Consider the following 25510-nt stretch of genomic DNA (forward strand, 5'->3'; position numbering starts at 1 on the left):
TTATGATTTAAATTCAAAAAGTTGATAAATCTAAAACCACTTAGGAAAAAAATAATTTAATTAAAATAATTAATTAAAAAATCTTCGTATACTTTTGGATATATTACACTGTAATATAGCGTAAAATGTTTTTTAGTTTTTATTTATCGTTATTTTATTTTAACGCAACGTTTTGTTTAACGTTTATTTAACGAGTTACTTTGTTATGTATTTTTATTATTGACATTTTTATTTAAAGAGGCTTGGTGATAAGACAGAACTTGTCTTCTTCTTGCCCCAGCCATGTATTTATATATTTGTATTGCATAAACTTGTAAAATTTTCTTATCGGCGAAATACATAATAATAATAATAATAATAATAATAATAATAATAATAATAATAATAATAATAATAATAATAATAATAATAACTAAGTATAACGTAAACTAATAGTGTTTCTTATCATAAAAACATGTTGTTGTAAAGGAAAACTCGTTGAAGTCTGAGAAGACTTATCATCGAGTACCTCTTTAAGTGGTTAAATAAAGTCTATTTTATATTTATATATAATCAGAATCGGTTAAACAGTATACAGTCAGTGATACACATAAATATTTTAGTATAAATTTTTAAATGATTTTGCTAGCATGTTTTTGTAGATTATAAATTTTTTTAAGTTTTGATGGTTGCGTACTCGCCCATGTTATGTTTGCATAGCTGATGAAGCAATGAATTAGTCCAAAATATATTAGTTTGAGACTTTGTTTATTGATATATGAGCGAACTCGATACATCATACCAATTATATTAATGATTTTAGATTGAATATATCTTATTTGAGAAAGCCAGGATAAATTCTCATCAACAAAAACTTCTAAGAATCTAATACTGGCTTGTTTTTTAATTAAGTTATCATTTAAGATAAAGTCAGGCAACTTAAGAGGAAGGTTTTCTTCTTGTGTTTTTTTATGGAATAATATATAGTTTGTTTTCTCTGAGTTAAGTGAGAGTTTGTTAGCCCTAAACCAATAATTTGCTTTATTTAGTTCAATATTCATATCTAAGTATAATTTCTTGATATCATTGTTAGTAAGAAAGATATTTGTATCATCAGCAAACATGACTGAATTAAGTTTTAAAGATGCATTGCAAAAATCATTTATATAAATTAAAAATAGGAGTGGACCAAGGATAGATCCTTGGGAACTCCACATAAAACATTTAAAACTCCAGATTGTCATTACACACGTATTATTTTCTATTGGTAAGATAACTTTTAATCCAATTGTAAGTTTTATTAATTATACCATAGTGCTTTAGTTTATCTAATAGGATGCAATGGTCAACTGTGTCAAAAGCTTTTGATAAGTCAATAAATACTCCTAGAGTAAATTTGTTTCGTTTAAAACCATCAGTTATTTGATTAACTAATTCAATGATTGCATGCTCTGTTGAGAGGTTTTTTTGAAATCCAAACTGGTTTGGGTAAAATAATTTGTTTTTAGTGAGGTGATTATAGATTCTATTATAAAGTACACGTTCGAAAAGTTTTGAAAATACAGAAAGTATTGATAGGTCTATAATTGGTTATAATATTGATAGGTCTATAATTGGTTATGTCTGAATGTTCATTGCATTTAAAAATAGGAATTACTTTTGCTAATTTAAGTTCATTAGGGAAAATCCCCGATGTTATTGATAGCTTAAGTATATGGATCAGAGGTCTGCTTAGACTGATTTTATTGAAGATAACTAAATCGCTAGTTATTTCATCAAACCCTGGTGCTTTCTTTTTTTTTAAAGAGGAAAAGGCTACTTCGAATTCTTTATAGTTGAATTCATTATCATACATGATAGCGTTATTTGCGGGTTTTAGATTGAATTTTTTTAAATGATTCAGATGTTGGACTTATTTTATTAGTGAGATTAGGACCAATATTTATAAAATATTTGTTAAATTCTTCCGAGATTTGTTTTTTACAGAATATGCCAGTGTTGTTAATATTAATTCTTTTTGGTAAAGAAGTTGAATTTATTTTTTTCCTTTCCATTATCTCATTAATGATGGTCCACGTTTTCTTATTATCAGATTTGCATTTAATGATTTGATTACTGTAGTATTTATTTTTTGATAAGATTTTGGTAAAAATATTTATAACTATTGTAGTAGCTCATTTTCAGTGTTTTTATTTTTTTTAAATTTATTATAGAGTTTTTGCTTCTTTTTTGAGCATTTTATCAGTGATTTATCCATCCACGGATTGGCAACTGCTTTTGTCTTAATGTCTATGTTCTCTTGAGGACAGGTTTCATTAAAGCAATCTAGGAATATATTTAAAAAATTATTAAAAGCTTCGTTAGTATCATGACATCTATACACGTTGGACCACGTTTCTTGTTTTAATCTAATCGATAATTCATTAGTATTACTCGTTTTAAGATTGCGTTTTTTCAAATTTATAACTTTTGGTTCACAATCAGACATGGCTTTTAAATTTCTTACTTTTATAAATATCGGAAAGTGATCGCTAACATCAGTCATAAATATCCCGGTTTCAAATTCCATTTCCAGGTAATTATTAATTAAAATATTGTCTATTGCCGTTGCCGAGGTTTTTGACACTCGTGTTGGCTTATTAATTGCTGACAAGACATCAAATTTAAGAAGCATATCAAAAAAGGATTTTGTTTTTGGAGACTTTGAAAAAGTTAGAGAATCAAGGTTCATGTCTCCAATAACGTATAAAGTTTTCTTTTCTTTTTTTATTTTTTCAATCGGATTTTTGATAAAAGTTTGAAATGATTTGATTTTTCCACTTGGTGGACGATAAACGCATCCAATTAAAATATTTCGAAATTTTTTATTTACAACTTCAATGAAAAGGCTTTCATAATTATCGTTTGAGAAGCATAGTATGTTTTTTACCTTAAAATCATGCTTTTTTGAGATATAAAGCCCTAACCCTCCAACTTTTTTTCCAGTTCCTCTTGTTTGACTTATAAGTTTATAAGATGGCAAATTAAAAGTAGAATTTAATTCAAGAGAATTTTCAAAATCATGCCAAGTCTCTGATAGAGCTATGACGTCGAACGTGTAATTTATAATATTTAAAAATTCTTTTAGTTTCTCAAAATTTTGCTGCATGCTTCTAATGCTTATATGCAAAACTAAAAAAGAACAATCATCATTTATTATTTTTAATTCAAAAGGATCAAAATATGGTGTGTCAATCAAGTTCATTTGGGTTTCTGGAAAAATATTTATATTTTCTTCAGACAGGTTATTTAAAAATTTATCCTCAAAAGAATTTAAATTTTCAAAATGCGTTGGCATTTTTAACGAATAATTAAAAAGATCAAACAAAATATCCATACATAAAAACAATGAATTAAATCTCGTTTCTGTGCGTCAAACAACCAGTTGCGTTATGGTCAATTTCTTCATTTCCGTGCGTCGAATTAACAATTACTTTGTGGATGTTTTCTTTAAATTCGTAAACAATAAGTTTATTGTACACGACTTTAGCGTAATGACCATTTTGTCGATGAAGCTTGGCTTGCTCAAAAAGTTCTTTTCGTATTTTTCGAATCGTAAAACTAAAATCTTCATTTATAAAGATATTGCTCCCTTTTAATTTCATTGCTTTTTCTAGGAACCTTTTTATCTTTTACCTTTTTATCATCATAATCACGAAGTGAATAATTGTTCTACCTCGTTTTACTTTAGCAAGTCCCACTCGATGGGCTCGTTCAATCTTAACATCTTTCTCTATTCCAAGTTGAACGTTAAAAAGCTTCTTTATTTTTTCTTTTGTTTTATCCCAATCTTTTTCTTCGTTTGTTTCAACTAACCCATCGATTCGAAAGTTATTTCGTCTATTTCTATCTTCGTTATCTACACTCTTTAGTTTTAGTTCGGTATTGTCCGAACATATTTTCCTCTGCATTTTTCTGACATTTGTTAAATCTTCACAAAAAAAAATTATCAAACTTTTGATTCATGCTTTTGATTCATGCTTGAAATAAAAAAAAGATAAAATCGTTTCTTTTTGTAGATTTAGCATTTCCCTCATCATAACAATGGAAACAAATTCGTCCGATTTAACCATTAGATAAATAATATTTCGTAAAAATATTATCCACAAAACCTTCTTTTTTTAACTTTTTTAAAGTTTCCTGGTACGAAGCCGGCTCCAACCATATATGCGTCATTGACTTCTTGGAGGCGTAAACTTCTTGGTTAAATGCTAATCCACGGTGCTCTGTGATAAGACTGTTTGGTCTTCTTGAAGCACCGAAATAATAACTAAACATCCATAGTTCTTCACACTGTATGCTCATGAAAAATTTCTAAACCTAAAATTAGAAAAATATATTTATATGATTTTAAATAGAAATTACTTTATAACCTGAAGCATTTTCTGGCTTAAAGATATTCTAAAGTATAGATAATAAGTTTTATCAAAGACAACAACATCAGTATCTACAGTTCTAATCATGACTATTTTAAGTCTACTATTAATAGCAACATCATGCATGTAAAGAAACATACAAGTGCCCATTCTTCATGTTTGCAAGGCTCATGATTGGCTCTGTTGATATTTTGTTTTGATATAACCGAGTCCTCGTGGGTCACAACAATCAATCTATCGGTTTAAAGACTGCAAAGATCTATATAACTCGTTTTTGTTCTGATCGACACAAAGAAATGACTGCCAAATAATCGGAATCTTTGAGTCGGGTAACACACGTCAACAAATACCTTGCCCTTTTTTGACTCTTGGCAATTCTTTAAGGCTCTATGTAAACATCTTTATTTGCAATTGATCTTTTAATTTCCTTTTTTTATTAACGTAATTAAAAAGTGGTACCTTAATTTGTTTTATTGGATTGAATATAGACTCTTTGCACGCCTTAATTCTGGTTTGGAAAAAAATGCTTAAAATGAATTTCACCAAAATTCCCAATGGAAATAACCGTATTTTCTACTTCTTTCTCTTTGATACCATGGGTATCAAGCATCAGAATATCTTGGCTTTATTTCTTAAACGAAACTCCGATGATTAAAACTACATCAACTAAATTCCAAACGAACTCATCTTCATCATTTTCTGCGTATGGTAAATTTTCTTCAAATTCATTTACTCATTGAGCTAACTCACGTCTACAAATCATCCAGCGGAGTAGTTCTTGGGAATTTTTTATTATGATGATGGGAAAGTTTTATTATGAATCATTATGCCTACATAAACCGCTGTGGGACTTTGTCGAGATTTTTGTCTTTTTTGAATCTTGGTTTTAACAGTGATTTTAACAGTGCCGTATTAAGGGAACTAAAGAGGCTGCAGCTCCAGACTCTTCAAAAAAAATAGGTTCTCCGGTCTGTGTCTTTTAGGGAAACAGATAACCTTTCTTTTTGTATAATTTTTTATTACCAATTTCCTGGGAGCTTTTATTTAATAAAAATATAGTGTTTTATTAAAGTTTTATTTTTAATTTTATGTTTACTTTTGTTACTGCAAAAATTTTATCATTAATCGTTTGTGTATTTTGATTTGTATAAAATTTTGATTTGAATTTAATTGCAATAGGAGTTACACAAGATTCGCAAAAAAATACATTAATATTGCATATAGCTTAGGAAGATGTAAAAATACACAAAACTAAAGAAAACGATGATAATTAATACAATGTCATGTGTGAAAATCTTGATCAGTTTATTAAACAAAGAAAGAATATCACGTATAAATGATACATTTTTACGAGCACAAAACAAAATGAAGAAGAAAGCATGGTAAGTTTTGTCACTCGATTACAAAAAAATGCTGATTATTTTCCTTTTCCATAGCCAGTTTTTCACTAAAACTGCTTGATTGCAGGGAGCACCGTCATGCATATACAGTTTGCTGTTGTGAATCTGCATAACTGTCAAAAAAATTTCATCCAGTATGGTAATATATTTCTGTGCATTCATAGTGGTATTTTGTGGGAGCACACACACACACACATAAATGTATATTTATATGTGTGTGTGTGTGCTTTTGAATTACTTCATCACTATTGTGGTTGTTATTATTATTATAAATATATAATATTTATGCGTCTGGCCGAGGCTCCCTCTACTTTCTCCCACAAAATACCACTATGAATGCACAGAAATATATTACCATACTGGATAAAAATTTTTTGACAGTTATGCAAATTCACAACAGCAAACTGTATATGCATGACGGTGCTCCCTGCAATCAAGCAGTTGTAGTGAAAAACTGGCTTTGGGATCATGGGGTTGAGGTTCTAGGTCCTTGACCGAGGCAACCCCCAGACCTTAACCCCATCGAAAACTTGTTGCATATAATGAAACTAAAGATTTATAAAGAGAAACCATCAAATTTAGATGATCTTTGTGCCATCATTACACGTGTGTGGTGCAGAAACATAACAGTTGATGTTTGTAGAAATCTCGTAAATTTTATGCCTGCGAAAATTGCAGAAGTAATTAAGAATAAGGGACAGTGTAGCAGATATTAGTGATATGTAAAACTGAACTATATTACTGTAATTTTAAACAATGATAAAATGTGAGGTGTGTTAGAGACACTGTGTCCATTTAAGCTTTGAATTTGTTGAAAAAACACGAATCCAACAGAATACAAATATATATATATATATATATATATATATACATACATATATATATATATATATATATATATATATATATATTTATATATATATATATATATATATATATATATATATATATATATATATATATATATATATATATATATATAAACTGGCTATGGAAAAGGAAAATAATCAGCATTTTTTTGTAATCGAGTGACAAAACTTACCATGCTTTCTTCTTCATTTTGTTTTGTGCTCGTAAAAATGTATCATTTATATATATATATATATATATATATATATATATATATATATATATATATATATATATATATATATATATATATATATAGATATGTATATATATATATATATACATATATATACACTACTGTCGGAAAAATTGTGGACACCCTTGAATTTTGAAAAATGGTAACTGATCTAAGGATTTCATTAATCAATGCACACAATATTAAACACAAAACACAGTAATAATACAGTTAAGTAAAGCCCATATATAAAAAACATCAATTAGTAGTCTATTGAATAGCCTTTGGCCCTGATAACAGCTTTAAGCCTATCAGTCATTGACAATGCTAATTTTTCAAAAAAACTAAGTGATAGTACATGATTCCAGACTCTAATAATTCTGGCCTTGAGTTCAGTGGTATTCCTAGAAGTGTGTGTCCAAACCTTCCTTTTTGATACTGACCAGATATTTTCAATTAGGTTCAAGTCAGCAGACTGAGGGAGCCAATCCAAAGTCTGCCAACCTTTACCCTTAATAAAGTCTTGAACCACTTAAGCCCTATGGCAGGGTGCACCATCATCTTGAAGGCAAAACTCCTGATTAGCCCCAAAAAGAAGTCTGGCTGACCTACTGACCTGACCCTCTAACACTTTCAAGTACCACTTTGCATTGCAAGTGCTCAGAAAACGAATACATCCAGGCCCTCCAGCTGAAAATACTCCCCACATCATTACAGCAGCAAAATGCTTTACAATGGGCATCACAAATTTAAACCTTTCCCCAGTTTTTCTACTCAGCCTAATTTTCCCATTTTCATTTCTAATGCAGATTCTGGTTTCGCCTGTGAATAACACGTTTCTCCAAAAGTCTGCATTCTTCCCCATAATTTTCTTTGCAAAAGCCAGTCGAAGCTTCGGGTGTCTGTCAGTCAGCAGGAGCTTTCTAGGGGCTATACGTGACACCAATCCTATGCCGATTAAATTCTCACGGATAGTTGGGGTGGCTGCATTGATTCCTCTGCTCTGAAGTTCCTGTTGTAAGCATTTGCTTGACTTTGTGGGAGACCTTCGTACCGTAAGCTCCAACACTCGCAAATCTCGTTTTGACAAGATACGTTTTCTCCCACAGTTTCTCCTGGAGGAATCCAATGAGCCATCTTTTTTGTATTTCTAAAACAGAAATCAAAGCAGAATCATAATTGAACATTTGTATTCTGCTAACATCTACCAAAGTTTTTAAGAATGTCAAAATGTTCCCCCCCCCCCCTAAAAATTTTTTATACGTATACCTTTATAATTGATCCAACAGCACCATGAGAAATCCCCAACATTGATGATATCTGTCTATTATGAGTACTCCATACCATGCTGCTTCCCAACTGCTAATTTTAAATCATTAGATATATCTTCCCTACATCTAGGAGGCATAATAATCTACTAATAATCGAAAAATTTCTAAAAACAATGAAAATGTAATGTTAAACAACAACAATAACAATAAAAAACCATAAGAATACTCAACAAAACTAAACAGCACATAAGGACCAAATGTAATTTCACTTATTACAAAGAAAGAACAGAATCATTTTTATAATATGCATTGTAAAATATCACACATAGCAGCTAATCCCAGTTAGGTTTTTGAAAAAACTTTACTATATATAACATTTAAAAAATATTTTATACCACAGCAAAAAATTTTTGCACAAGTTTTTAAAAAACCAAGGTAACAGTATACATAAACAATTCAAGAATACATAACGTGATTGTTTTTGTTGAGTTTTATTTTGGCACGAAGTGATAAGAAACATAATTTTTTGTAGTGTCAATAATTTTTCCAACAGTAGTCAGGGCCGGTTTAAGGATTTTTTTAGGATTTAATAAAGGATACACCTTTATTATAAAAAAAGTGTAGTCATTTAAAACTCTAAAAAGTATTTTTAGGGTTTAACATTTTTTTAAGTTTTTAAATAATAAGATGAGTATATTTGTATGTGATTGTTTCTTAAAAATTAAATGAACAATCAAATATATTTTAGTAGAGTAGGTTATATAAATAAACCAATAATTTTTAACGACAGTTGTAATAAAAAAATCAAAATACAATGGTATGCGTATCATTAACTTATCATAAAATGTGTTTTTGGTAAATTGCGCATACTTATTAAAACCTCTAGAATACCGTAAAAACCCCAAATTCCGGATGGTTTTAGTAAAAAGTTTCATAACTCCCTTAATATAATGAATTTATGAATAATTTTTTTTAATTAATAAACGTCTTTACCTGACAAATCGAAAAATATAAAAAAAAAATTATATAAACTAATGCAATCATGAAAGATTTCAATTTGAAATCCCTCATAACTAAAAAAACAAAAAAAAGGAAAAAAATAACATTGACTTGCAACAAAAAAATTAAAAAAGTAAAAACACTATTTTGTACAGAATTTTATGCTGATTATTTTAGCCAAAAAAAATTAAATTACCTTTTGAAATAATTGAAAAAAATGAAAAACAAATTTGCTACCAGCCAAAAAAAAAAGACACCTAATTCCGGATAGAGGTAATTATTATTTTATGTACCTAAAAAAAATAATAAACAAATTAGCATGCAGCAATAAACAAATACACTTTTGAGTCCCGGATAAAGTTAATTACAATTGGCTATTTTATTTTTTATCACTTTCATGCACATAATATAATATATTATGTTCATGAAAGTAATAAAAAATAAAATAGCCACCAGGGAAAAAATAATTGACACTAATCCAGATACAGCTATTTTTTTTAGCATCCATAAAGTTAACGCATTTGTGTTAATTGTATTACTGTATTAAAGAATATGGATAATTTTAAACAAAAAGAAGAGCGAGAGAGTCGAATCCAGCTAGCTATTCAAGCTATTACTGAAAAAAAAAAGTCATACGTACAAGCTGCTAAGTGTTATAATGTGCCAGATTATTGTTGATTTATTAAAATTTATGAGTGATATAGGCTTCGGCTTGAATAGAAAAGACGTGTTTATTGTTGTTGAAAACTATTTAAAAGAATCAAACCAACGTAGTCTATTCAAAGACGGCAAACCGACTAGAAAATGGTACTCCGGTTTCATGAATAAATATCGTAAAGAAATTTGCCCGAGAAAAGTAAGCGGTATGTAAACCATTAGAGCTGTGGCCACACAACCAGCTATAATTGACAATTGGTTTGAGCAATTTGCAGTAGCATATAATGAACATAATTTAGGCGATAAGCCGTTTCAAATATTTAACTGTGATGAGTCTGGTTTGCAATTTGATCAAGACAAAGTCAAAATTATTTGTAGAAAAGGAACAAAAAACCCTAAAAAGCTAGCACCATCGAATGAAAAGCAAATGACGACAATCTTGACTTGTTGTGACGCATTCGGTAATTATTTACCTCATCAAATAATTTATAAAAGCAAACATGTTATGAAAGGCTGGTGCAAAGGCGGTGCCCAGAATGTTTATTATAACAGTAGTAGTTCAGACTGGATGGAATCCGAACATTTTTTTTCGTGGTTTAAAACAGTTTTTTTGCCTCACGCAAACAAACTTTCAGGATTTAAAGTTCTAATACTTGATGGCCAAAAAAAAAAGCTTTAGAAAATTCTATTTTACTTTGGCGTTTGCCGGCTCATACCAGCCATTTTTTACAGCCACTAGGTGTTGGCGTTTTTAAAACAGTAAAAGGCGCATGGAAAAGAATTGTCGAAAATTATTTGACTAAAAATCACTTTCAAAGCCTGACTAATTGACATTTTCCGGCCATGTTTAAGGATCTCATCCAAAATGGTGGGCTTAAACCTGAAAATGCTCGGAGTGGTTTCAAAAATACTGGTATATTTCCACTCGATCGTTCGCAAATTTCTTCTAAAAAAACTTCCATTGGTGTTGTGTTTCAAGCTGTCGAAAACAACAATATTGAAAATTTATTTGATTCTTCAACAGTATGCTACCAATACACCTAAAACACCGTCAAGAATGTCAAATCGTAAATTTTTGCTTAAAAGCTTTGCTACTTTGAATAATGCTGTTCAACAAGTGGGCAAAGATATAAACAAATCAGTGTTAAATATGCTTCGAGATCAATTGACACCAACTCTAAATAAAAGAGTTCAAAAAAGTGAGAGAATAAAGCGACCAGCAAATTATAATATGACTTCGGTGGATGCCATAGCTTACGATGAAGCTGAACAAGCATCAAAAAAACAAAAATTAGATGAACAAGCTGCAAAGAAATTTACTAGAGAACAAAAAAAGATTTCCAATGCTACTCAAAAAGCGAAAAATGCACAAAAAAGAGAAGAAAAAAAAAAGTCGAGACAAAGTCAGTCGTCTAAAATACCAGGTAAAAAAGGTATAAAGACAAAGAATCAATTAGAAGACCCTCATTTTCCTCAAGCTTCAAATAACATTTTAGTATCTGATGATCTTCGATGTTATTCTTGCAAAATTAATTGGACAAATAACTTAGATAACCAATGGCTTGCGTGTTCAAATTGGTCATGCATTGAATGTGTCTTTGATTATCGTCCAACCATGGAATTTATTTGTAACGAATGTGTATAAAGTAATATATATTCTTTTTTTATTAAACGATTTCATTTTTTTAATGGATTAAAATAATTATTTTAATGTTAGTATTATTTGTGTATGTGTTTTTCTGTATTTTATACGCATCCGGAATTAGGGACATAAACACCTAATTCCGGATAAAAACAATATTTTTTTAAAATAAAATAAAAGATAGATTTACATTGCAAAAATAATATTTTTTATATCGTTTGATTTGTCTTGTTATGAAGTTTATTTATTTAAAAAAATTATTTCAAAATTCTTTATATTGAGCTAGTTATGACAATTTAAGTCGTAAACCATCCGGAGTTAGCGGTTTTTACGGTACATTACAAACATAATATCTTATTAAATGTTTACCGTAAGTTACTTAAAAACTGAATAAATAATTGAAAGCGCCGTAAAATCAATTTTTAAACAAAGAAACTAACATAAAGATATATTAAAAAATATATATATATAAACATGTTGTCAATAAAACTATCCAATGGAATAGTAAATATCATACTTTTTATGAACAAATAAATAACCCTAAGAGTATACTTTTTAGGTAGATTAATAATACAAAGTGACATAAAATAATAAACACCGTAAAATGACTTTTACAGACAATATAAACTGCAAATCTAACATTGTATTGAATAATAATTTTAAAAAGTTGTAAAGCCTTTAACAAACGCAATGCTTTTAGAAACTTGTAGAAACAAACTTTTCTTACCTTAACTTTAGCAAAGTCTTTTAGAAATGAATCGGTTTCAATTGTACTCAGAACCTGGTGTTTAGTTGCTAAGGTAATTTTTGATAATTTTCAATTTAGAAAAACTTCTTTCTCCACTGGCCACTGATACGGGGAGGGTTAGCAAAATTCTCAGTGCTACATACACATTGGGAAAGATGTCAATCATGCGTTTTTTTGTAATATAAGACAGTGTTATTTTGGGGCAGTTATCGTTTAGCAATATTGGAGCTAAAATTACAATTTCACAAAACAGTTTATTTCCATTGACGTCACTCTTGCCATCAGCAGTCAAAATGGATTGCAGGTTTTTGCACTTTTCTTTAATTGCATATGTTTCACATTTGTCTATTTTTTTCAAGATATAGAGGAATTCGAAATGTTTGCTGTGATTTTCCATCAGTTCAAATCTTTCTGGCAATGAATTAGTTGCGGTGTCTAAAACTACAAAAAAGAAATTTACTTTGAAAGACTCTTTTGCTGACTTCACAGGTTCATCTTTGCTTTCATAGGAAAACTGCCTTTTGATCTTTCTTGGATTAACCACTACTTCATCAGAGAAATTTGGATCGATGTCCAGTTTTTAGGCAAGTTCCTTTGCATCTGTAATAATGTTATTCAGTCCATTTTCTGATCTCAAGTTCTCCAAAAAAAACCTTAACATTTTCAATTAGTTTCAAAGCGCTCTGCAAATCAACAGTTTTCATCTGAAGTGTTTTGTTTACTAAATTAATTTTGAACAAAACATCATACCAAGTGACCAAACAGCAGAGGAATTTGAAGTCTGTAATTTTTTTGGCAATTCCCATTGCGGCACATTTTCCAAAAGCATCAATGTTAGAATCTAACGTTGATTCATAGACAGCGTCATAAATCTCATCAATGTGGTATCGCAAAGGTTCGAGGGCGTCTATCCTGCTCTCCCAACGGGTTTCACTTAAAGGTTTTACAGTCAAGTTAGTTACATGGTTTGTTAATATATTCCATCAATAATTTGATCCAGAAAAAAAGTTATAAAATTCCTGTATATTGTTAAAATAAAAGAAGTTAACAACTAAAGTGCAGGAAAGTGCTGCATCATTGACAACAAGGTTTAATGAATGACTTCCACAAGGAACAAAAAAAGCTCGTGGGTTAAGGTCAAGGATCCTTTTTTGTACTCCTACATTCTTTCTCTTCATATTTGATCCATTATCATAACCTTGGCCACGCATATTTTGTAAAGATATTCTTTTTTTTGAAAGCTTGTCTAACAAGCAAGCTGTCAACCCTTGCCCAGATGTATCTGAAACCTAAACAAATCCAAGAAAATATTCCCTTACGTTTTCTTCACCTGGAACTTTTCACCTTTATGATTTCTTCACCTGGAACTGCATAGACAAACCAAACTACAAAAGCCATTTGTTTTTTACGACTTACGTCAGGAGTGCAGTCAAGAATTATAGAATAATACAAAGCTTTTTTCAGTTCACACACGATATGCTCTGTAACTTTACAGGAAAGAAGAGCAATAAACTCATTTTAAATTTCTTTGCTTAAATAATGCTCGTGAGTTTCTTTGGCAGTTATCCGACGAAGATGTTCAGAAAGGACAGTGTCAAATTTTGAAATGAATTCAACAAGTTTTAAAAAGTTTCCATTGTTTTCTTTGAAAACTGTTTCACTTGTTCCAGGAAAAGCTAATTCTTGAGTGCCAAGGAATTGCACAATACAAACAAGTTGTTTTAAAACTGCATACTAATCTTCAGTTTCAGCTTGAATCATACGTTGATGTTGGGAATCAATAGTGTTGCCTAATTGCAATCTCGTGGCAAGTTCTCGATAAGAAATGGTCGCATTTCCGTGAGAGGTTGACCTCTCATGTGTACGTAAAACATTTGACATGTTTTGTCAATCAGAGTACCCCTCTGTTCCAGAAAGATATATGTCACCAGTACTAAATAGCTTGCAAAAAAAAACAAAATACTGAATTTTTAGATATTGAATACACTAGCCAATCCCTGTCAATGTCTTCTCCTTTTGGCAACTTAGTTTTGTGATTTTGACAACTGTGAACCGTCTGCCTGAACTACTGTTGATAAGAAAGTTAATATTTTTAACCTGCACTGGTCCTTTTACAACAAACACTTGACGAATGTCATCTGTGATTCTGGCTGGCCACATTCCGCAGTCTTCAAGCGAGTCCCATGCTAGTGACGAAGTGACCACATTTTCCTCGGCACCAGAGTTCTGAAACAATAACGATGATTATTTTACTAAATAAGGTTTTATACAAAAACAACATAATTTTTAAAGTTCATTTTTAATAGTGGATGAAGGGTGATTATTACAAAGGTTTTTAGTTGATTTTTTCCAACTTACATAACCCTACTTTTTTCACTTTTTTAAAATGGCATAGAAATCTTTTATTTGTAAAATTTGTTAAAAGCATTTTTTTATATTTTATCTTTTATTTTTGTATTTTTGTTTGTTTTTTATTTTTACACCAAAATTTGCCGTATTCATTATCATTTATTTTATTTTGTTTACTAATTTCCAGAATTGTAATATATATTTATATGCATACAAATATACAACTGTATTTTGATTTAGTTTTTTTTAACTCACTTAATTTTGTGAAGAGTTTAATTTGTTGATTTTATTTAGCTTATATATTTTATAAAACTATTGTAATCATTCAACTAAAAATAAAGTTTTTAAATAAATAAAGACCAACGTGGTGGAGAAGTCCGCTTAAATTCTTTGTAATCTTATACAATTTACGCTTGTTTAAGTGATAAACATAAATAAATGGAAAAAATACCTTGGCATTATTTACTTATATTTTTAAAAACATTTTTAAATTTGCGGCAGATTTTTTTAACCAAATTCAAAACTTTCGTTGGAGAGGAGTTAAAATTAAAGTTTTTATTTTAAAACAAGACTTCGTACAAGACTTGGTACTTTCGAAGCCCTTTGACTGTATCTGTATATAATTTTTTTTTCCAACAAAATGCATATAGACTAACAAATTGAAAATCAAGCACAAACCTTAAATGAAGATGGTGAACTTGACGTACTCGTACTTGGTTGGTAATGTAAGCGTTCTCTTAGAGAAAAAGATTCAACTGCTTCTACAGGAATGTCTTTTAAAACTTGAGACTGGATTTTCTTCTGACATCTTCTGCTCCTAGAGTACAAGTTATTATTATTATTATTTTGTTATGATTTATATATATGGTTGAAAGTACACCCAACACCCAATACCAATAAAAAAAGTGTTGTGAAAATAGCACACAATGGTTATTAAGGCTTGAATAACGGTCTATTATCTCTCTAAATTATTATTATTGTATTTATTAACTAACTTGATAATAATAAATGTACTCTTGTATTATTTCTTACCTGAAATTGATGCTGATTATCGTTTACATCTTGTTTTTTTAATATAGAGAAAAGTTTACTCAATGCCTTCGCTTGTTTTTTGTCTTCTCTCTCCATATCTGATTTGCGTTTTCTATAAAAGAAACCCGAAGGTTTCTTTTATTCCGCCATAATGACTCACCAACTTATTTTTTTAAATATTTAACCAACGATTACTTTTAGCTGTAATTGTTCTTTCATTTAAGTGCTGAGAAAATACTTACAAAATCAATAGTCTAAAATATAAAATTTGGCGCCCCTAATATGTAAATATACAGTTACAATAAACATTTAACACACAAAAACACGATTTAAACAATAAACTAACAAACTTATTCTTTCAAACAATCACCTAACTACTACTTTTGATTTAATTATTTTTTTCATTGAAGTGCTGAGCAAATATTTACAAAACCAATAGTCTAGCATATCAACTTTGGCGCCCCTAATATGTAAACAACTCACTACTTGTACACATTAAAGACGCCAAATATTATTTTTCACTTTTTTAAATCCAAATTAGGGCAAAGTGACCAATTAATGGCCACAATTTTTTTATAAAATGTCGAGTAGGATGTCTTAAACTAATGGTGAATTTTTTTTTATACTGCTTTATTAATGACCAACGCCTACACCTTATACAAACCTTTTTTATTTTTAAAACATTTTTAATTCAGATAAAAATGTATTTAAACTGAGATTTTAAATTTGTACCAATTATTGGCCGGGTAGACCAAATAATAGCCAGCAAATTAAAAAACGTTACTTATTATGAGCCACTTACATTACCTAAAATCAATATATCTAAGAATGCTTATATATCGAAAAGCATTATTTAGACAGACGATTAAAGCCTAATAATAAACTAGGATCTACTTTAAAGAACTACAAACCAAGATAATTTTTTTATAAGTAAAATATTCTATACTTCGCTTAAAAATATTATTTTGGTTGATATTAAACAAAAAAAACTTAAACAGTTTTTATTTGTTATTCACATAAAAAGATAGTCTATCAAAAAGGAAATACAAAATAAGTTAAGAAACTTTTTAATTACTTTTATAGAAAATCAAGCATAAAACAAATTTTAAATAAAAAAATAGCTTTAGCACATAGCTGTTATAAGATTTCAACTAGCATTTAATAATGCAATTTTCAATATATGTACAATAAGCTTTACAATATGTTAGAAGTTTTGATAATATTAAAATAATAAGAAGAAGTTTTCACAATATATTGATAATGAATTTGATAATAATCTGTTGATAATAATCTATTTACATTTGCTCATTATCGATGGAGATAATTGCATTATCTGGTACTTTAATACAGATATTTTGATTATCTGAAGAGATATTGAATTCCAATATCTTAGGAGTTGGACTGAATTTTCTCATTCTAACTGAGCTAGCTTTTTTAGATAGCTTTTGTATCTTTTTCTCCTGTTTTTGTTGTGCTTTATTTTCTTTTTCTTTTTGTTTTTTCTATTTTTTCTCTTCAGTTGCTGCGACTTTCTTTTTTTTTCTCCTCGTCATTTACTTTAGATTGCATTACTTCTTGAGAAGTTTATGCAAAATATTTTTGAGCCTTTTTTCGATTTTCTTTTGACTTGATAGTATATATCTTTGGATAAGGCAAAAAATCATTGTCACTATCATTATTTGAATGGTTTGTACACAACATAATTGGTGTCAGACTAGGCTGAACAATAGCTTTAATTGGTATCTGATTACAATCATTAGTGTTTTTATTTGGAAAAAAACTAGATTGCCCAGTTATTTCATTTGGCACAGGAACTTGCTGAATAAAAGTTTCATTTAGAAATGGAGTAGTAACTATAGATTAATTTGGCATCGGAACAGAGTCATCTATTTCTAAAATGGTATTTGTACATGAAATATGTTTCAGTTTAAATTCTTTATATAATTTTTACAAGGGATCTGGGATGTCGTAGCCATTTTGAATACAGAAATTAAAAGTTGTAAACTGCTCATGAGTCAAATGGGTATCCCATATCAAAGAAATATTGTCAAGGTTTATCAAATTATTATCTATTTAAGATTCAGACATATTTCCAGGTTTATTAATTTATTTTACTTCAAAATCAACTTCCTCTTCCATTGCATATTCTGATCTTGTTATTTTAGTGTCAGTTTTGATTGGATGCAGACTTGATTCAAGCAGATCATTTGAGTCAAGTTGTTGTTGTATGGAATAGACAGAATTAGGCAAGTAAGCTATGCTTGGAACAGCAGACGGATTGTATGAAAAAATGCCTCATTATCGAAACCCTGAAATAATATTAGCAGCTGTGAGAGCTTGATCCCAGGCTTTCTTAAAAAGGCCACAAAAAGTTGACTTGTCAATAGTAACTCCAGGATATTCATTCATTAATTCATGACATGTTTGATTATAATAGGTTTTAAGAGGACCAAATATTGTGCAATCTTGAAGCTGGAGCCAATGCGAACAACGCGCTGGCATTTCGACAATATAAATGTTATTTTCGATTGCTACAGAAAATAACTCAACAAAGTTATGAAAATCTTGATTAACTACTATGAGAATTTGTAGCTTATCTCTACCTATATTTGGAAAGAAAGTATTAGTGAACCAAAGAATTGTGATTCCCTGCTTTGTCCAACCTGTCTCACTAAAACTCCAATTTGCGCCTGATGGTGCATTGACAGTATTAAAAGAATGAAGAGATCTAGCCGTTTTACCTTTTACTATCAAATGTGGAGGTACTAAACCACCTGCAGCATTTACAGCAGCAATAATGGTTATGGTTTCACGTTTTCCAGATGTGCGAGATTGAAGTTATTTTGTACCTCTTTTTGTAATTATTTTAGGAGGTTTAAAATCCATCTGTAGCCCAGACTCATCCATGTTCCAAAATAATGAAGGCTTTAAAAGGGCACAAGTGTCACTCAAAATTTCAAGCAGCGAATAGAAATATTTAGTAACTTTTGGCATAGACATGCATTGATGACGGACTGATGAAATACCTTCAGGCTTTCGCAAAACTAAATTTTTATGTCGCTGATTAAATGAGCGCCACAATTTTTCTGAAGGAGTTGAACGCTTAAACTTTAAATTGTGCTTTGTGGCTAAATCTGATGCATATTTTTTCAATTGTCTCTTTCCAAATCCAAGTTCAACTCTTGTTGCGGCATATTCAACAAGTTTTAGCTCTAAATTCATTGATAATATTGGACTAGGTCCGGGTTTGACACCATGAAGTGAATTGTCTTATTTTACCAAGGGTTGACCGAGGAATACTAAATTGTGCTGCAGCTTCTCGTTGCAACATTAAACTATTTTGAACAGCTGCAACTGCATTTTTCATATCTCTGTTGGACCACTGAAATCTCTTTACATTTGTCACTTTCTGGTTCAACTTTGAATTAAAACCAGAGGCAGTATTCTTTTTTAATCTTGTTATTCTTTTTGCGATTTTCGTGATTTTTCCCATAATTACTCAAATTAACTAAAGATATAGAATACTGACTACATTGTTATGATAATGTATTTACATTAGATTTTTGTAAGGTTATATACAGATACCACAAACAAATACATATACAAGCATAAAGTATGCTTATCATAAATACCTATACATCAATGTAACAGAAATAGCATACATAAGTACAATGGTTAAATACAACATAATACTTATAATACATAATACTTAGTGAGCATTAAATTAAATATACAAAATATATATTTTTTAAATTGTTATGTAGCTAGTAAATATTAATCATAATAATTTTTGTTTATTTGTATTATATAAATTATAAAATACAAACCATTATTTTAAATATTTACAAACATTAAAACAAATTAAATACTTGCAGACATAATAAACCGTTATAATAAATAGTGTAAAGTAAATACTAATTATACGTAGTATTTATACATGTTAAAGTAAATACTGATTATAGTTAATATAAGCCTTATATTAACTATAATCAGTATTTACTTTACCATGTATAAACACTAAGTATAATTATAATAAGGATACAATTAGGACATATAAGTTATTAGAACTTTTATATTAAGGACATATAAGTCTAATTTATTGTGGCACAATTTGTGTTTAAACTATATACACAATAAATTAAACTATTGTTCTAATAATAGCCACGTAATAAATCGGTATTAAAAATAGGAGCCGTGGCTCTTATTTGGTTAAATAAATGGCTATTATTGAGACCTATTTGAAATCTGGGAGTTTAGGTTATACTGATGCTTCTGCCTATCGTATATTGACGAACAAAACAGTTTACATAATAATATTAAAGTACACAACAGATCAAAATAAACCAAAAAGACATACCTGAAAGAATATTGCGTTAAAATATGTCTCAAAGTTGCATGAAAAAACCAAAAATTACTTTTTACGGCATAAAATATTCACTTAAATTAACCTTGAGAAAAATAAGATTTCCTTAAAATCAAGACTGAAAAAAACATTTATAAAAATTAGATTAAAACATAGATATAATAAAGAAACAGAAAAGTACAATCAACAACTAGATAAATGTTCCGCCAAATAAATAAATGCAATAAAAGCGGACCCAAATTTGGCTCTTAATAAGACCCGGCCATTATTAGGGCTCTTTGCCCTAAAGCTTGAAAAAAAAAACAAAAAAAAAAAAAAACGTTAGCTACGCCAGCGCGGCGCCCCAGAAAAGCCGGAGCCCTATGCGACCGCATAACTCGCATAGCTCTTGCACCGGCCCTGTCAGTAGTGTGTATATATATATATATATATATATATATATATATATATATATATATATATATATATATATATATATATATATATATATATATATATATATATATATATATATATATATATATATATATATATATATATATATATATATATATATATATATATATATATATATATATATATATATATATATATATATAACTTTTTGTTTATTATTTAGGTCCCCCAAAAGTCCTTACAGTCTTATCACAGAGCACCGCGGATGAGCATTTAATTGGAAGTTCACGCCTCCTTCCCAACCGATGTCGCAAAACTTGCTCAGAGGTGGATTTGAACCAGGGATCCTTTGTTTCTGAAGCAAGTGGACTACCACTGCTCTACGGCTGCTCAAATAAAAACATTTATGTAAGATAAATTTATTATAATGCTATTTATAATATATAATTTTAATCTTTACATGTTTTTGAAACGAGAATTGCTGTTCGTAAGTAGGTTTCCAAAGGGGATGAAAATATTACTTTTAAAAATTATGGCAGCCGTGGCGCAGTGGGCCAACGAACTTCGAATCACGAACAAAGAAGCCGGTTCTAGTCCTATTAGCGATATTGGCGTAAATTCTCCAGTTAAATGCATTTCCGCGGTTTTTTGTGATAAGACCGTAATAACCACAAAAAATAAATAAAAATCTGTATAATCTCTTTTCTTTTTTCTTTGAATTGTACGTTTTATGCACATTATATGATTTTGTAAAGTAAGTTTGTAAATAAAATTTATTTGATCAATATAATAAATAATTTATGCCAATTATGTGAAATAAAAAAATAAATCTATAAACAAAATCTATTAAAAAGTTGAACTTAATTTTTTAATTAACAATTTACACTATTCAATATTATGGTACGAGCTATATTTTTAAATTACTGTATTATACTTCTTTTTTTGGTTTTTGCCATGCAATTATGTGAACTTGTAATAATCTATCAATTTATCAATATAATTTTTTTCTATCTGATGAATTTTCATAAACATTTCCATTATAACAGAGCTTAGTAAATATGTTAATTAAGTTTTCTCCACACTTTTGATAGACTTTTTGTGAATAAAGCAAACCATTAAAACAAAGTAAGGCGTCTACATTAAAGGCCTTAAAACCACATCGTGGTGTGACTTGGTTTTTAAAACAAAAATGTGTTGCGTTATTATAATGAAAAGCACCACATTTTGAATTAATAAATAAAATGTCTTTTTTTTCGCCATGCTCTTCACCAAACATGCCCATTACTGCAGTATTTTTTCTTTCATTTAAGTTTTGATAAATTGACAACGTTGGATTATATATTAAGTTTACCATTTTACGATGCTGAGAGACCTGCGTTGCTGGTGTTGGCGTTTCAATATTAAAGTGTGTGTTTCTTTCATTTGTAACAAAAAATTGAATACTTTGATCACTTTCAGTTGGAATCCAATTCGGTAACAACGTTTTAGATGTGGGAATAGAAAAAAATAATAAAGATTTGTGACTTTCCGAAGATGGAATGTTACGGTTAAATGATGATACTGTTGTTGCAGCTGAGGATGGAAAGTTATGTATTGGTGCAATGGATTCTACATTTTTGTAAATAATATTGTTGTAGCAAAAGTGTGTTTTTCTTCTAATAATCTTTTTACCACATAACTCAAACTTACTTTTACTATAAACACTCTCCACACAAAAATGAGTCGATGGTTCATAGATTTCTCCTCCACACAGTTGACTTACTTTACCCATTTGACATGTTTGTTTAAACAGATCAAATATTTCATTTCCGCATATTCCATTTCTGATTCGGCTATATGTTTTTCCTTGATAGCAAAATTGAGTTTGAATTTTATACAACAATTTACCACAGATTCCAAAGTATGCTGTGCTGTAAGTTTTACCTTCATAACATAACTGTTTAATAGGATCAAATTTTTGATTTCCACCTGAAAGAAGTTTTAAAATTAGTTATTACAATTAAATAATGTAACAAATGTTTTAAAAAGATAAAAAAACCGGTAATGTAAGAAGGAACTAGATTGTCATTTTTACATCGTTTATTAATAGTGGGTTTTTCCCACTCTATGTACATGCTTTCTTTGAGTTATTAAATAAATTTGTTATAGGCCGAATCCAAAATTAAAAAATTAGCATGATTAAAACTATCAAAACAGCTTTCATTTGAATGAATATGTTTATAAATGTGTAAGCTTTTATCCAAAAATGATATTTTTAATTGAATTTCTTTTTCCATGGTAAAAGTAATAGAATTATGTTTATTATTGATATACTCCAAAAATAAATCGGCGTGATCTTCGGAAGTAAAAGCAGCAAAAATGTCATCTACATACCGTTTATAAAAAGCTGGTTTTTCTCCATTATATAATTTGAGCCACTACATCTTCAAAATCTTCAAAATTTCCCATGAAAAGATTAGCAAGAACAGGTCCTAAGGGAGAACCCATAGCAACACCATCAATTTGGTCATAAGTTTGTCCTTTGAAGAGAAAAAGAGTTTGAGATATTGCAAAATTGAAGAGTTTTTTTAAATCACTTTTAATAATTTTAAGATTAACTTTACTATTTATAATGCTATTGACGGCAATATCTATTGTTTCTTGTAGTGGAATATTGGTGTATAAACTTATAATTTGTAGAGTGGGAAAAACCCACTATTAATAGACAAATGAACCATGTAAAAATGACAATTTTTAATTGTATTTTTTATAATAAGGTCTCTATTAATTCAATTTAATTTTACTAATTTGATTTACCCATTTTAATTCATTTTAACTGATGATGGCTATGACATAGTCGAAAAATGTATTTATAAAATGAATGATTTTAACAAAAATTAAAAAAATTATTTATTAGAATATTTACTCATTTTGGGCTGAAGAGAAACTTTGGAAATATATGTATATATATATATATATATATATATATATATATATATATATATATATATATATATATATATATATATATATATATATATATATATATATATATATATATATATATATATATATATATATATATATATGCGCACAACGGAAGTTTTTTAATTTTTTTAATAAATTCAAGTTTTATTAAAATAGATTTACATTGAGGTTCTTATTTTAAAATATAAGTTATTTGATTAACCGATCAGCTCAATGCTCATTAGATGTCAACAATTTAGTATGTTAACAAAACTGTTTTACCCAAGTATGTAAAAAGGAGTACAAGCAATCATACTTTTTATGAACTCTCAAACTCTCTACATGATATGTAGACATGTCCACACGTTGCGTTTATAATCTTGAATCATAGCTTTTATTCCGTATTAGAATTGAAGAACTATTTTAGCCGGGCTCAGTCGCTTTACAATTTATTTAGTGGAAGCTCTATTCGATATAAAATATTGACCGAGACGTCTGGCTTGTCCTTTCATCAAACCTTATAAACCCGATGGAGTGCACGAATTGAGGCTGTGAAACCGTTTCTTGTTTCCATTGCCAAAGATGAGCAGTCTAATCAAGATAGCACTTTGATCTACAATCAACCGACTCACCATTCTTTTAATTATTTTTATTGAGTATAATCTTGAAAAATTTTGTACTACGACAAAGTCATTGCAAATTTTGAAAAAAATGGAACAAATGGCGATACGCCCTTTTTTCAATTTTTTAGAATTTCTTTAAAATCAACTTTCTGTTTTCCAAAATACTAAAAGTCAATTTAGAAAACTTCCTTTAATTTTGAAAGGTAAATAAAGATATTTACAAAAATTAAAAAAAAATATTTCACTTTCAAGAGTTTAAGCTTCCATTTTAAATCTTTTTAAGCCACTCTAATTTACAGAAAAATGAGGCGTAAAAGGCATTTCATACGCTAGCAACGGTTTTTACCGAGTTTGTTAGTTTTTTCAAATAGTGTGCTAGGGAACTTTTTTAAAGTTGGCAACATGTCTTTCGGCAGTGCAAAATAATAAATCAAACCGCAGAGTGGTAATATCTTTATGCTTAATAGTTGTTAACCAGTTTGACACCCATAAAATGATACTAAATAAAAAAAACTTTATAACGAACAAAAATAAACATACACGTTAAATGACTTCTTTCGTTTGGCGTGGATTGATTCTCTTCATCACCTAATAAGTCGTCATCTTCCTCCGTTAGATCAGTAGTTTCATAACTTTTGGAAAGTAAAATTTTGTTTGGTAAGATATTATTCATTAAACTATTTTGATGAAATTTAATATTTAAAGGTTCCTCTGGCAAGTTGGTTATTATGCCACGTTTTAATAGACCGCCATTTTTTGATGGATCAAGTGTTGATAACGGATTTATTTGCGACTTAAATGCAGCTAACCGATTTTCAACATTTTTATCATTTAAAAAGTTTACGGTGAGCAAAGATCTTTGCATTTTGTTAGGTACTCGTTCTAACTGATTATACCATAGATTGTCTTCAACATTACCATTTACTACAAAAACCATCATGCAAAAACAAATTGTTTTAACCAACGTCCCTTAATTAGATAATTTTTGTTATTTTTTCAAGGTAATTTAAAAGAAAAAGAAAAAAATGTAGGAAATATTTTTCCATACTTACCCGCAAACTTCATAATAAGTTATACAAATTTTAAACTTTCTATTTTTAATAAGAATAAAAATTTTAAAAAACCATCTACAAAACATCTAACTTCTACATAATAAATTCCCACCGTTGCTTTAAAACTCTAATTCAACAAAAAAGCTTATCATGCTGTGCGCGGTTGTTCAAGAGTGAGCACCTATTATTGGCATGCGCAGTGTTTTTTGAAAATAATTTGCTAAGTGAAATAGTTAATTTGAAGTTGTTAAGTGAACTTTTCTTTAGATTAGTTTAATTTTAGATTATTAAAAGATTAATATTCGAGAAGACGTCCAAAAACGTCTTGAAGAGCAATAAAATTACCTAAATAACTTAATTTTGTTAGCCTCAATTGGGCTGGAGAAGCACTTCCAATATGCCTAAATGCACGACTTGAGTTTCACTCGTCAATATAAGTTCACTCTTATGAAATAAGTTCGAATAACCGAGTTTACTGTAATTAGTCTGTTGTGAGATACAGAATCTAAGGACTTGGTAAAATCAAGATAAATTACAAAAATAGATTGATGCAA

General features: G+C 29.1%; 3 protein-coding genes across 5 annotated transcripts; all 3 read right to left on the reverse strand.

Moving 5' to 3' along the window:
• On the reverse strand, window positions 1–15809 carry LOC136091287 (uncharacterized). 3 transcript variants are annotated; one of them, XR_010643872.1, is made up of 5 exons: window positions 15577–15806; window positions 15223–15361; window positions 12175–14421; window positions 8148–8313; window positions 6978–8028 (listed from the first exon to the last, which is right to left on the reverse strand). XR_010643872.1 is itself a non-coding variant. In XM_065818649.1 (4 exons), exon 4 carries the CDS (start codon window positions 3353–3355, stop codon window positions 2141–2143), a length of 1215 nt encoding a protein of 404 aa, XP_065674721.1. In that variant the 5' UTR covers window positions 3356–4338; window positions 12175–14421; window positions 15223–15361; window positions 15577–15809; the 3' UTR covers window positions 1–2140. The 3 variants fall into 3 exon arrangements, 2 of the variants coding, with proteins under 2 accessions (XP_065674721.1, XP_065674722.1); XM_065818649.1 differs by lacking the exons at window positions 6978–8028; window positions 8148–8313 and adding an exon at window positions 1–4338 and having other exon boundaries at window positions 15577–15809; XM_065818650.1 differs by lacking the exons at window positions 6978–8028; window positions 8148–8313; window positions 15577–15806 and adding an exon at window positions 1–4338 and having other exon boundaries at window positions 15223–15381.
• A 2065-nt stretch (window positions 15810–17874) lies between these two features.
• LOC136091836 (uncharacterized) lies at window positions 17875–18798 on the reverse strand. Its single transcript, XM_065819547.1, has 2 exons — window positions 18426–18798; window positions 17875–18350 (listed from the first exon to the last, which is right to left on the reverse strand). The coding sequence occupies exons 1-2, from the start codon at window positions 18796–18798 to the stop codon at window positions 17875–17877; spliced, it is 849 nt and encodes a 282-aa protein (XP_065675619.1).
• A 2366-nt stretch (window positions 18799–21164) lies between these two features.
• Window positions 21165–25101, reverse strand: LOC100199010 (uncharacterized). Its single transcript, XM_065819321.1, has 3 exons — window positions 24957–25101; window positions 24445–24873; window positions 21165–22303 (listed from the first exon to the last, which is right to left on the reverse strand). The coding sequence occupies exons 1-3, from the start codon at window positions 24967–24969 to the stop codon at window positions 21327–21329; spliced, it is 1419 nt and encodes a 472-aa protein (XP_065675393.1). The 5' UTR covers window positions 24970–25101; the 3' UTR covers window positions 21165–21326.
• Window positions 25102–25510: the final 409 nt, after the last annotated feature.

The sequence above is a fragment of the Hydra vulgaris genome, chromosome 15, assembly GCF_038396675.1.
Source record: "Hydra vulgaris chromosome 15, alternate assembly HydraT2T_AEP".
Taxonomy (NCBI): Eukaryota; Metazoa; Cnidaria; class Hydrozoa; order Anthoathecata; family Hydridae; genus Hydra; species Hydra vulgaris.

Excerpts from the sequence above, each read along its gene's own strand:
- LOC136091836 (XM_065819547.1), bottom strand. The coding sequence starts at position 18,798 with ATGAATTTAGAGCTAAAACTTGTTGAATATGCCGCAACAAGAGTTGAA. Across the intron at positions 18,351-18,425 it reads TAAAATAATTACAAAAAGAG|GTGGTTTAGTACCTCCACAT; the intron begins GTACAAAATAAC and ends TAAATGCTGCAG.
- LOC100199010 (XM_065819321.1), bottom strand. Across the intron at positions 22,304-24,444 it reads CGAAAGAAGTCATTTAACGT|GTGGAAATCAAAAATTTGAT; the intron begins GTATGTTTATTT and ends AACTTCTTTCAG.
- LOC136091287 (XM_065818649.1), bottom strand. The coding sequence starts at position 3,355 with ATGGATATTTTGTTTGATCTTTTTAATTATTCGTTAAAAATGCCAACG.